Genomic DNA, 13,546 nt, shown 5'->3' with positions numbered 1-13,546 from the left:
GATGCCAAAGGGGGAGAAAATAAAGGCCAAAGAAATAGATGGATCAGCTACCACTTGAAACTTTGAAAATAGTAGAATAGAGCTTTTGATTTGTCAAAACTCTTGCATTGTCTCTTTTGTCAAAAGTTGGCCTCTTGTGGGGAGAAGTGTCGATTATGGGAAAAAGGGGGAGTTTTTGAAATCTTTGATCAATCTCTTTTGGAATGACTCTCTTTATGCTTCGACATGTGTGTTTGACTTAGAGATAGAGATTTGAGGTTGATTTGCAAAAACAAACCAAGTGGTGGCAAAGGATGATCCATATATGCCAAAATTGAATCAAAATAAATTTGAGTTTTATTTGAAGTGATATTGCACTTGTTCTAGTTGCTTTATGTTGTATTGGCATAAATCACCAAAAAGGGGGAGATTGAAAGGGAAATGTGCCCTTGGGCCATTTCTAAGTATTTTGGTGATTGAGTGCCAACACAAGTGCTTAAATGTGAATATATGCCCATGAATGGACAAAGTGCAAATCAAGAATTAAAGGTATGTTTCTAAGCCCTAGTACATTGGTTTTGTGTACTAATATACTTGTCTAAGTGTTAGAAACAGAAAGAAGAAGAAAAGAAAAGAGGTGCAAAAGGCTTGGCTGTGTACAGCCAAGACTCAACCCAGTCTGGCACACCGGACTGTCCGGTGGTGCACCGGACAGTGTCCGGTGCGCCAGGCTGCCTCGGACCAAAGTGGCCGCTCTCGGGAATTTACCGGCGACGTACGACTATAATTCACCGGACTGTCCGGTGTGCACCGGACTGTCCGGTGAAGCCAACGGTCAGCCGGGCCAACGGTCGGCCGCGGAATCCGCGCGCGACACGTGGCCGAGCCAACGGTCGGAAGGGGGCACCGGACTGTCCGGTGTGCACCGGACATGTCCGGTGCACCAACGGCTCCCAAATCTGCAACAGTCGGCTTCGCTATTTAAGGAAGGAAATCGGGCACCGGACAGTGTCCGGTGTGCACCGGACTGTCCGGTGCGCCAAACAACAGAAGGCAAGAATGGCCTTCCAGATTTGCTCTCAACGGCTCCTAGCTGCCTTGGGGCTATAAAAGGGACCCCTAGGCGCATGGAGGATGATACCAAGCAACCTTAGAGCATTCTTGATCATCCACACTCAGTCTTTGTGCATTCGTTTGTCATTCTCAGTGATTCGAGCTCCGTTCTAGTGAGAACTTTGAGATAGTCTTTTGAGCTCGATTCTTGGCCGTGTGTGTGCGCATTTTGCTATGGATTTGTGTGTGTTGCTTCCCTCCCTTACTCCGTGCTTCTTTGTGAACTTTAAGTGTAAGGGCGAGAGACTCCAATTTGTGGAGATTCCTCGCAAGTGGGATAAAGATAAGCAAAACAAAACACCGTGGTATTCAAGTGGGTCTTTGGACCGCTTGAGAGGGGTTGATTGCAACCCTCGTCCGTTGGGACACCACAACGTGGAGTAGGCAAGCGTTGGTCTTGGCCGAACCACGGGATAACCACCGTGTCATCTCTGTGATTGATCTTTATTGTGTTTTGTTGAGGATTCCTATCTAGCCACTTGGCAATTATTGTGCTAACGATTAACCAAGTTTTGTGGCTTAACTTTTCAAGTTTCACAGGATCACCTATTCACCCCCCCTCTAGGTGCTCTCACCGACGTCCCGGCGGATCAGCTCAAGCGCTCCTGCTCCCTTGTCGAGCCTGGCCTGCACCCAGCGGATTTGCTCGAGCTGTGGGTCATGGCCCCCCGCCTGAACGGGGACCACAGCTAGCTCCCGTGGGATGTCAACGCGAGGCACCGGCCTAGGGAGATCACTGTCCTCCGGCATGCCGAGATGGTTGCCTTCGGAGGGACCCCCTAGATCGACATGGAAACATTCGCGGCTTGGGCCGCAGTCCTCGTCGCCGAGGCTACGGCTACCGTCGGAACAGTCGGAAAGGCAGTAGTCGCATGCGGTCATGAAGTCCCGCATGGCACTGGGGTTGCCAAGTCCAGAGAAATCCCAACAGAAGCTGGGCTCGTCGTCTTCCTCGGACCCAAAGGGCCCGTAGGTTGAGACGTCCGTCAGCCGGTCCCAAGGTGACCGCATACGAAACCCCAGAGGGTTTGGACTCGCCTCTACGAGAGCGCCCGCCAAAGCGAAGCCGCTAGGCGGGTCGAGGCTGAATCTGAATGGCGTGGGATAGGAATCGGTCGGTACCTCTTGGTCGACGGGCGGTGATGAAGTCACGTCGGGGACTGACTGCACCGTCGTCTCAGGTACGAGGGTGACACCCAGCAAGGCTTCCGCGAGCGTGCTGGCGTCGTCCGTTTGCTCGGGATTGGCGTGTCGCGGGGAGATAGCGCTCGTCTTCGTCTCAAACGCGAGGTCGATGCCTGGCGCGCCCCCCGTTGAGGTGCTGGCGCTGTCGACTCGCTCGACAGCCGACGAGGCGCTGCCTCCTGCTTGGCCTTGGTTGCCCCGCCCCCTCCTCCGTCGGCGGGGAAGATGACGGGGCGAGCTCGAGGGTTGTTCTTCCACCACGCGGGGAAGACGTCGTCGATTCCGCCGCTGGCGGGCGGGCTGTCGGCCGCCATTGTCGCCGTCGCCCGGCGGTGGAAGGAGTATCATGTCGTAGCCGCCGTCGAGGGACATGAACTCAAGGCCCCCGAAACGGAGCACCGTCCCGGGTCGGAGAGGTTGCTGGAGACTGCCCATCTGGAGCTTGACGGGAAGCTGTTCGTCAACACGTAGCAGGCCCCTACCTGGCGCGCCAACTGTCGGCATTTCGAGACATGGGGGGTCCCTGAGCCGACGAGTGAAATGTCGCCGCGTGCCCCAGCCCAGATGGGTCGGCGCGAGGCCGGGCACGAAGGGGGGAAGTGAGGTGGCCGGAGATGGGCGTGAGAGAGGTGGAAATCCCGCGGCCTTTGTGTTCGTCCCGCGCCCAGGTCAGGTGCGCTTGCAGTAGGGGGTTACAATCGTCCACGCGGGAGAGGGAGCGAGCGGTCTCACGCGAGCGCCTGTCTCGTCCTCGTCCCCGCACGGCCAACCCTCTCTAAGAGGGCCTTGGTCCTTCCTTTTATAGGCGTAAGGAGAGGATCCAGGTGTACAATGGGGGGTGTAGCAGAGTGCTACGTGTCTAGCGGAGGAGAGCTAGCGCCCTAAGTACATGCCGTTGTGGCAGCCGGAGAGATTTTGGCACCCAGCTGGTGTGATGTCGTGGCCGTCGGAGGAGCGCTGGAGCCTGGCGGAGGGACAGCTGTCGGAGCTGTTGAGTCCTTGCTGACATCCTCTTGCTTCCGTAAGGGGGCTGAGAGCCGCCGCCGTCACAGAGTATGCGGGACGCCATCATTGCCTATCTGGCGGAGCGAGCCAGACGGGACGCCAGTCTTGTTCCCCGTGGCCCGAGTCAGCTTGGGGTAGGGTGATGATGGCGCCTCCTGTTGACGTGGCTGGTCTGCGCCCTAGGTTGGGCGATGTGGAAGCTCCTCCGAAGCTGAGGTCGAGTCTGTCTTCCGTGGCCGAGGTCGAGTCCGAGCCCCTGGGTCGGGCGAGGCGGAGACCGTCGGCTGAGGCCAGGGCGGAGTCCGAGCCCTGGGGTCGGGCGAAGCGGAGTTCGTCGTCTTCTGGGGCTGAGCCCAAGTCCGAGCCCTGGGTCGGGCGGAGCGGAGTTCGCCGTCTTCCGGGACTTAGCCCGAGTCCGAGCCCTGGGTCGGGCGGAGCGGAGTTCGCCGTCTTCCGGGACTTAACCCGAGTCCGAGCCCTGGGTCGGGCGGAGCGGAGTTCACCGTCTTCAGGGACTTAGCCCGAGTCCGAGCCCTGGGTCGGGCGGAGCGGAGTTCGCCGTCTTCCGGGACTTAGCCCGAGTCCGAGCCCTGGGTCAGGCGGAGCGGAGCTTCCTATGGTGGCTGCGGCCGGGCCTGACTGCCTGTCAGCCTCACTCTGTCAAGTGGCACCGCAGTCGGAGCGGCGCAGGCGGCGCTGTCTTTCTGTCAGGCCGGTCAGTGGAGCGGCGAAGTGACGGCGGTCACTTCGGCTCTGTCGGCTGAAGGGCGCGCGTCAGGATAAAGGCGTCAGGCCACCTTTGCATTAAATGCTCCTGCGATTTGGTCGGTCGGCGCGGCGATTTGGTCAGGGTTGCTTCTTGGCGAAGACAGGACCTCGGGCGAGCCGGAAATACGTTAGCCGCTGGAGGGGGGCCTCGGGCAAGGCGGAGATCCTCCGGGGTCGGCTGCCCTTGTCCGAGGCTAGGCTCGGGCGAGGCGTGATCGAGTCCCTCGAATGGACCGATCCTTGACTTAATCGCACCCATCAGGCCTTTGCAGCTTTATGCTGATGGGGGTTACCAGCTAAGAATTAGGAGCCTTGAGGGTACCCCTAATTATGGTCCCCGACAATAGTCTCTATCAAGATATGATTTAACTTAAATCCCTTTAAAAAGTACTTATAAATGTATAGGTCAATAAAGGGATAACTTAATTCACTTAGTGATCTTTTCATCTGATCCTTTATTAGAAAAGATATGCATTTTGGGAGAAGTGACTTTGAAAAGTGAGAAAATTCTTAATAAAAGATATTTTAGTTCAAATCCTGTACAGATCTTGGAATATGATTTTAGGTGTTACAAAAGACCTCATAATCAAACGCAGAGCTGTCTCCAGTCAACAATAACTTTCCATTGACAGCAATAGTATGCAAACGATTGGGACAATTGAGGAAAGCATCTAACCATTTTTAGGGCTTGTTCCTTTGTTTGGGTTTGAAAACAGGCATGTTTCTATTCCTGGCCCAAATAGAGTGGATCCAGGTGGTTCACTCAAACCTGGTGGTAGAATACATCCAGCTCTAGAATAAAACCTAGCTAACAACAAAGCCAGTTCGTTTCAGTCAGGATTGAAGACACACATGAATGCAGTTCAAAAATGTAAGGATTCCAAAGGAACAAAAACAACTACGGACTAAAAGACAATCATGAATGCAGTTCTCCATGTAGTCAATCGAAGTATTGATTTGAACAAGACAATTGAAAGCTGATAGATCCATTCAGTTCCTAGACATATCAAAGGTGCTAAGACAACAATTCAATAAAAAACACAGAAAACAAATTTAGTTGGCCAACAACGAAGGCCTAAAGAAGTCAGCAAATTCAATAGCAGGATCGAAGCTACCAATTCAGTAGCGTAGGCCTAAAGAAGTCAGCAAATCCATCATCGATGGCCAAGTTTAGAGTTACACATTAGCAATTCACTTGTTTGACAGCAACTCACATTAACACATGATTGACTTCCCAATAATGTCCATATCAAAGCTATTAAGACATCCCATTTCTTAGCCAAATCAAAGCTGATTCTTGATCTGCTTCACAAGCACATATGAAAGTTTCTCTATTCTCTTTGGTCTTGGCGAAGATTGAATATGCTTTTGCCTTCTCCAATTTGGTCACTTCTTCTATTGTGTTCATAACTGATATGCACCTTTTGATGGAGAAATCATCACTTTGAGTTACCTCCATTTCTCTTGCCTCATTTTCTCTTGCTTCCTTTTCTCTTGCAGATTCATATTCTACTTGCTTGCTCCTCATTTTTAGGTATCTGCCCATCATATTTTCTATGTTGTCACTCTTTCTAAGCTTCTTTAATTCCTTTTCTTGTTTGTTTCTTGACGCAATAGATATTTGTTGTCCACTTTCTTCATCTCGTGATAGAGTATTAGCCCTTCCTTTCAGCACATCTTCATTCCTTTCATTGAGTGCATCATCAACTTCATCATCTACATCATGAAAAACATTCAAATCAAAAGCCTTGTAGCCCATCTTCTGCATCCTGAAGTTGCTCATTCAGTTCTTCGTCTTGTGGTGCCTCAAGAGAAGTGCAACTCCAAGTCCCTTCAGCTAAGTGTCCTACATAATAACAAGGAAATGTGAATTGAGCAAACTGAGCACATGCATAAATATGTGTTCTATTTGCTGCTAATATAAGTTTGTTGCTAGAACTTTGCCGCTAATATAAGTTTTCTGCTAATTTAACTATGCATGGCTAACATGTGCACAAATTTGCACTAGTCAAAGAACAGTAAGTTGCCTTGTTGTTTGGAAAATTACCATCATAAAGCTCTCCCAAAGCATCAAAGAGCGGGAAAGTTGCCTTGTTGTTGTTAAACTTCTTGATTTTAGGGAATATCTGCATAACTAAAGAAAACATTGATTAAATATAAGGTTATTACTGTGAGGTTATCCCACAAAACTAATTTGATAATGAACTTCAAGAAATCTCTTACCACCATGAGATTCTCCCTCAAAGTTGGTGGTCCTTCAACCATATTTCTTTTCTCATTCCAGCTCGATCTGCTCTATTGCCTTGCTGCTTTGAGCATCTTATAGTCTCTCTTCAACTGACCTTCTTTATCCTGAATCTGAGCCTTTGTAAAGGATACATACTTGTTCCTCACATGAAACTCCTTGACCATCCTATTCCACCCTTCAGAGTTCCAACCATTGTCACCTCTATAGCCACTATCTTCAAATTCATGGAGAATGTTAACAAGGGACCTCTCAAGGTCTGGATTCCAATCCGCTCTTTGTTTCACTACTACAAAAACAATGGTCACACATTAGTAATACAAAACTTACGAGAAAACATGAAGAAACATTGAACACAATACCTCTTGTAGAACCACCACTCTTTTTTGCCCCACTGCATTTAGGAGAAGGCCTTTTTTAGTAGCACTTGTTGTGGGAATGAACCTTCGCAGCTTTGGGGAACTGCTCATGTTGAACCTTGGAGAGCCTTTTCCAGCCATAGCTTGTCAAAGAAAAAAACTTATTATATGTTACAATACTACTAACTTAATGTTTATATGTTATAAAACTAACTTATTACATGTCACAATACTAAATTATTACATTTTGTTCAACCACAAAAATACTAATTTAAATGTTGTTGATATTGAGTCCACATTTCCTGGGCGATGATATCTCTTAAACTATTGCCTTGTGTAGTGCCTGAGTCATTCATCTGATCACCACTTGGTAGAGCAACAAAGTTTGATTGATCGATATTTTCTGGCTGTTGATCTAACCATTCCTCATCGCCATGAAGTGATCGAATTAGATTATGGAAGATGGGCAGCAGCCATAGGTATCTTTACTTGATTTTCCAATGTGTGGAACATGGCAACTTTTAGAATGTGGAAGCGCTTCTTAAGCACCCCCAAAGCCCTTTCCACATGATTCCTCAGTAGTGCGTGGCGGTGGTTGAAGAGATCCTTTGGGTTCTGTGGTCTTCGATGTCCAGCCCCAAATTCTTTCAAGTGGTACCGAACTCCTCGGTATGAAGCAAGAAAAGATGGAGTATTTGCATACCCTGCATCAACTAGATAGAATTTTCCTGAAGGTACTTGGAAACCCTTGCTCATAGCTGATCTTAGCACTCTAGAATCTGTAGCCGATCCCTCCCATCCACTAGAAACAAAAGTGATGTTAAGATCAAAGTCACATACCACCGTCACATTTATGCTGAGCGTTCCCTTCCGATTTCAAAAAGGAGAATGTTTCTCAGGAGATATGGAAATAGGAATATGAGTTCCATCAATAGCATCGAGACAATTCTTGAAGAATGGATAGAATCTAGGATTATCTTGAATTTTTTGATGCACTTGATTAGGATCAGGAGGCTAAATGAAACGACGAGAGAGGATAGGAATTACCTTCGTAAATAAGTGGTTGATGTGATGATGGAAGGTATCATTACTATGCCCAAAGTACACTTGAAGATCTTGATATGAGGCATTGTGACTTAGCATGTATAAGAAGAACCCCAACTTCTCCTCGACCGTGATCCTTGTATGAACGACGATTCTTCTCCTTCTAAGAGAAGTTGCCAGCTCTCTAAAGATGTGTGGTTCCATCCTAAATGTAACTTGACAGTTCTTGACATGTAGGGCGTCTTCGAACCTTAACCTCGCCTGTCTCATCTGATGTATGGCGTTTCTGAAAGTCGCCTAGATGGGGGTGAATAGGCGAAACCTGAAATTTATAAACTTAAACTCGCACTAAGGCCGGGGTTAGCGTTAGAATTAAATTGGAGTTCGAAAGATAGTTCTCCTTCCTTAGAGTTGCTCAATCAATGCGGATAATGTTTGGGAGCAAACTCAAATCAATATGAGCAAGGGAACTTTAGAGAGAGTAAAGAGGGGAAACAAATCAAGTGAGAATCGAAAAGTGAACACAATGATTTGTTTTATCGAGGTTCAGTTCCAAAGAACCTAGTCCCCGTTGAGGAGGCCACAAAGGCCAGGTCTATTCCAACCCTCTCCCTCTCTCAATCGGTCACATAGACCGGTCGAGGCTTCTCCTTAATCACTTGGGTCACTAAGACCCCGCAAGGATCACCACACACTTAGGTGTCTCTTGCTAGCTTTACAAAGCACTTAGAGAATAAGAATAAGAAAGGAGAAAGCAATCCAAGCAACAAGAGCAACAAAAGAACACAAAACACTCTCTCAAGTCACCAATGAATTGAGTTGATTTGGAGGCTTGGAGAGGATTTGATCTATTGAATGTGTCTTGGAGTGAAGTCTTTTGCTCTTGCAATAAATGTTGAGTTCAGAATTCTTGGACCCATTGAAGGAGGTGATTGGGGGGTATTTATAGCCTCCAACCACTTCCTAGCCGTTGGCTGTTTTTGGTGTCGATGGGCACACCAGACAGTCCGATGGTGCACCGGACAGGTACTGTTCACTGTCCGGTGCGTGCCTTGTCAGCACGCTCGTTGTGGTTTGGAGCGGTCGACCGTTGAAACCCTTTGTCCTGTAGCTGCACTGGACAGTCCGGTGTCACACCGGACATGTCCGGTGTGTTCTGACTTTCTGCTCTGACTTCTGACTTGCACTGTTCCCTTTTGCAGTCGACCGTTGGCGCACGTTACCGTTGCTCCGTTGGCTCACTGGACATGTCCGGTGCACACCGGATAGTTCGATGAATTATAGCGGAGCGCCCTGTGCACACCGGACATTGTCCGGTGCGCCACTAGCAGCTCACTTTCAAGTCCTTTGCTCCAAACTTTGTTTAATCCCCAACTTAATTTCTTTCTTGGTTTGTGTTGAACCTTATGCACCTGAGATAAATGACATCTTGGCAAACTAATTAGTCCACGTGGTTTGTGATGGACGTCAACCACCAAAATTGATTATAGGAAATGATTAAGCCCATTTCCCTTTCAGTTTCTTCTTTTGTCCCCCACCTCTATTTGAACCCATCAGATATAAGGCAGGGAAAATAAACAACATCTTGTCCATCATCTTCTTCTTCCCTCCTCTTTCTAATATGATCTCGCAATGACATACTCATTGTAGGACTAAAAATATAGATTTTTGTCAGGCATAAGTTAAATATAAAATAGAATTAAAGCAAATCATGTATCATTTTAAAAGTACAGGTAATAAGGACTAAAGCAAACCATATATACGCACAAAGAATTTAATACCTTTTGGAGTTGGTACCGGATCCTAAGAGGGAGAAGGTTCACCTTCCCCAACTATAATTGGTGTTGTATGTAACAACTCAAATAAGGAGCTGACATACATGATCATAAAGTATACACTTAATTCTCGAAGAAAACACATGAATCTAGGAACACAAATAAATTACTTACTACTTACTACTAATTAGCTAGCTAGATGCTGGGGTTATGGTTAATGAACTACTTACTACTAATTATGAGTTGGTAGTTCGCAATAGGCCAGTCAGAACTAACTAAGCCCATTTCTTGAGCCTTGGCCAGAGAGATGCCGCGTCACATACTCACATTGCCTGCTCACAAGCCACACCGAGCGGCGCACACGGCACCCTCTTGGATCGTGCACTCTGAGAGATGACACGACGCGAGAGCCGGGGAAGAGAACGCGTCGCACCGGCAGCGAACGAAACCAAGCCAAGCCATGGAAGCCAACCCCAACCACTGCCTCTGCCGCCTCGCCTCAGCTCTCTCCCACGGTCCCCGGCTTCCGACTCCTCCCCCGCCCCTCCTCTTCCCCCGCCTCGCACTCTCCAGCTCCGTGCCCTCCACGGGCCCGCCACCGTCGCTGGATGCCGTAAGGAAGGGGGAGGGAGAGGAAGCGGCGGAAGCCAGGGCCTCCGAAGCTGATGCCGAAGCGGGGAAGGAGGAGGAGCATGAGGACGACGGCGGTGCGCACGTGAACAAGGCCACCTGCGAGGTCGGCAGCGTCTCCAATGCTCAACAACTACCGGCCATGGTCCTCAGCGACATCAAGAACAAGTAACGCGAGGATAGGAGGAGAGAGCAGCGTCTTACTTGTGAGAAGCGGTGGGGAGGGTCGTCATCGGGGCTACGCGCAGCCGCTTCTTCGCCTCCCGCGCTGCCAGCGTCTCGCCTTGCGCCGTCTCACGTCGTGGCAGGGTTCAATCCGGAAGGGATGAGACAAGGATTGGTGTCGGGCCGTGGAGAGAGGGTAAACTCCAAACCATGCCAGTTTTGGTTCCAATTCCGATCAAAACGAACACCTTCAATAAATTACACCTAATTCCAAACCGGGCCAATTTGTTCCACCCAGAATAAGGCCAGAAATGGGTCGATCCGGCCGAAACGAACGGAGTCTTATGTTATACTTTCTATCTAGAAACGAAAACGGAATCTGGAACTCCAGTCAGAAAAAACAGGAACAACTGTATCTAAAGTCAAGAATAAAACAAATCGCTCGAGAACAAATTAATAAGGGTTAGTTTGACAATCTTATTTTTCTAAAAGATTTCTATTTTTCTTTATTTTTTATTGAAAAAATAGAAATTTCTTATAAAAGGTGTTGCCAAAGCCAAACTAGCCCTAACTCTTACGACTTACGAATGGATAATCCCAATCGAGAATATCTTACATATATATCCATTTTGAACATTCCACTCAAGATGCGATTAATACTAGCTACCATATACGATATCACATAATATTTGTTAAAATACAAATATTACCATAGCATGGCGACTCAAAAAAATCCCAAGTAGTTATTCAAACAATCAAACCTTAACAAACTCACAAAAAAACACGGTTACCATGGATATGGTCAGAGAACACCTTTAACGTACGGTTTACGTTTCCTTCCATATAATATATCCGTTTAAACGGTGTTTCTAGATTTGCTGCATTTTTTTCTGATTTCCGTTTTTCCATGCGGATGCGGTAAACAATAACTTTCTAAATTCATTAAACAGCATCAGTCGGTACGAGATTGTCTCATCCTGTTTTTGGTAATTTATACAAAATTAGTAGGAAGGTCGCAGTAATAATAGAAAACTAGGCTAGATCTACGATAGTTCCGGCGTGCGCGAGCACATTGACGTTGGTGAAGAAGCGATTCATCATTGCCAGGAGTACGTCGGTGGTGAGCAGGCTGTCGGAGCCGGCGCAGTGCGCGCGGCCGGCGGCGCGCTCGACGCCGAGCGCGGCGGACACCTGCTCCAGCCCCCCGCGCATGGCGCAGCACCTGGCGAGGTGTTTGACGTCGAGCACATTGCAGCCGAACAGCCGACGTACCAGGGCGAGGAACCCGTCCAGCGTTGCCGGCAGCGGCTGGCCGCCGGTGAGCACCTTGGCTAGGTAGGCGAAGTCGTAGGCGCCCGAGAACGCGGTCCAGGTGAGCTGGCCGCAGGCGAGGCCGCTGCGGTGGAACCCGACTGCGAAGTCGTAGGGGTCGACGCCGAACTTGTTCAGCGCGGCGAAGTCCATCCCCTGCGCGCGGAGCATGGCAATGGAGGCCGGCGCGTACGGGTGGCGCGCGGGGTCGAAGCCGCGGAGGTTGAACTGCCACGCGACGGGGAAGCGGCCGGCGGGGCCCGACAGCGCGATCCCGACCTGGAGCAGCTTGAGGTCGTCCACGTTCCTCTTGACCAGCGCGTAGCTCTCGCGCGGGCCGCGGAGGTGCCGCGGCGTGTCCGAGCCGTGCACCGCGCCGGGGAACTCCGTGTCCACGCATACGCAGGGGTAGTGCGGCAGCACCGCCGAGAGGTTTGCGAGCTCCGCGTCCAAGTTGCCGGCCCACACGTCGCGCACCTCGGCGCGGACCTCCTTCTTGGCGGCGGCCTCCATCATGGAGCCCCCCGGCGTGAACGCCATGGGCGCCGGCTGTCGCGGGTACTGCTGCTGGAGGACGACGTGGACGAAGCTGTACAGCGGAGGCGAGGCGGCTGCTGACGGCTCGCCGTCGTGGGTGCGCATCGGCCGTGGCTCAGAATCGTCGATGGCCGCGTCTTCTTGGCTAGTACTACTACTACTAGCGACTAGCGAGTTTCCGTTTTGACCTGGGACGTGGCCGTGCCCTGGTTTTATAGGGGCCCGTGCCAACCTCGGAGGCAAATTAGATTGTGGCTTGTAATTTGGCTTGGGCTCGGTTTGAGGTGCGCGTGCATGGTCCGTGGCGTGTAAAAAATCCCGGCTATGGATCGAGCTGCTTGGTTGCTTGGGAAAATGTTTGTAAATCGAAGCAGGCAGGGGGTTTGGGCATCAAGGACCTACACATCCAGAACACATGTCTGTTGGTCAAGCTCATTCACAGATTGCACTCTTCAGCCTTGTCGTCTTGGGCAGCCTGGGTGCGCTCGAATGTTAAACTAGCAACAATGGAGGGCGAGATCAGGGGGTGCCATTGGGATACTCTGAGAGCGTTGCTGCCCATCTATCAAGCGATCAGTTCGTCTCAGGTTGGGGATGGCTGCAGCACTGATTTTTGGCATGACGCTTGGTCTGGGCCTGACGACCTGTCTACAGCCTTCCCAGCCCTGTACTCACACTGCATCAGGCAAAAAGTCTGCGTGAGAGAGGTGGTGTTGCAGGGTTTGCACCTAGTCCCGCGCCTCACGCCACAAGCCCGGGAGGAACTAGAAGCTGTGCTAACAATAGTAAACAACACAAGCCTCGCCGATCGACCAGATACCAGACATTGCTTCCTTGCGGATCACACTGGTAATTTTCAGACCTCTACTCTCTACAACCTGCTTAAAGGGTCCTTGGGGCATGGGGATGTTAGCACCACTTTCATCTGGGGTAACAAAGCCCCGCCGCGGGCACAATTCTTCAGTTGGCTGCTTATGCAAGGAAAAATTCAGTGCAAATGGAACCTGAAGAAAAAAGGGATTGTGGATGATGACTGTTGTGAAATATGTAACCAAGACAGTGAAACTCCTTCGCACATCATCTTCCACTGCCCGTTTGCACGCCAATTTTGGAGCTCCATCGGATTCTTGGTCGCTGATGATCTGGGCACCCAGGACCTGCCAAACATCAGTCGCCCTGATCGCCTTCCGGGTGCAGAATTCAACTCCTTTGTCCTCCTCTGCTGCTGGCAACTGTGGAAACGCAGAAATGGTGTCGTCTTCCGTCAGGATCATGCCACTCTTGCGGCCACTTTGCATTCATGCGCTTCTGAAGCAATAGCTTGGGCGTACAGGCACAACAGAAAAGAGGCACAAGTATTAGGTGCTTGGTTGTTGGTGTTTTCTAATCCTATTATGTAATCTCATCATTGCTTCGCCCCCCCTTAACTA

The 13,546-nt window shown here is 49.8% G+C and overlaps 2 protein-coding genes across 2 annotated transcripts; one reads left to right on the top strand and one right to left on the bottom strand.

Annotated features, from left to right (window-relative positions):
* Window positions 1-9,806: 9,806 nt before the first annotated feature.
* On the top strand, window positions 9,807-10,598 carry LOC103629460 (uncharacterized). The gene has a single exon (XM_008650577.4). The coding sequence runs from the start codon at window positions 9,934-9,936 to the stop codon at window positions 10,273-10,275; it is 342 nt and encodes a 113-aa protein (XP_008648799.1). The 5' UTR covers window positions 9,807-9,933; the 3' UTR covers window positions 10,276-10,598.
* A 702-nt stretch (window positions 10,599-11,300) lies between these two features.
* On the bottom strand, window positions 11,301-12,221 carry LOC103631117 (probable CCR4-associated factor 1 homolog 11). The gene has a single exon (XM_008652113.1). It carries the CDS (start codon window positions 12,219-12,221, stop codon window positions 11,301-11,303), a length of 921 nt encoding a protein of 306 aa, XP_008650335.1.
* Window positions 12,222-13,546: the final 1,325 nt, after the last annotated feature.

This window comes from Zea mays, chromosome 6, assembly GCF_902167145.1.
Source record: "Zea mays cultivar B73 chromosome 6, Zm-B73-REFERENCE-NAM-5.0, whole genome shotgun sequence".
Lineage (NCBI taxonomy): Eukaryota > Viridiplantae > Streptophyta > Magnoliopsida > Poales > Poaceae > Zea > Zea mays.
The sequence above is the reverse complement of the archived record's forward strand: the minus strand, read 5'-3'. Positions and strand labels throughout refer to the sequence as shown.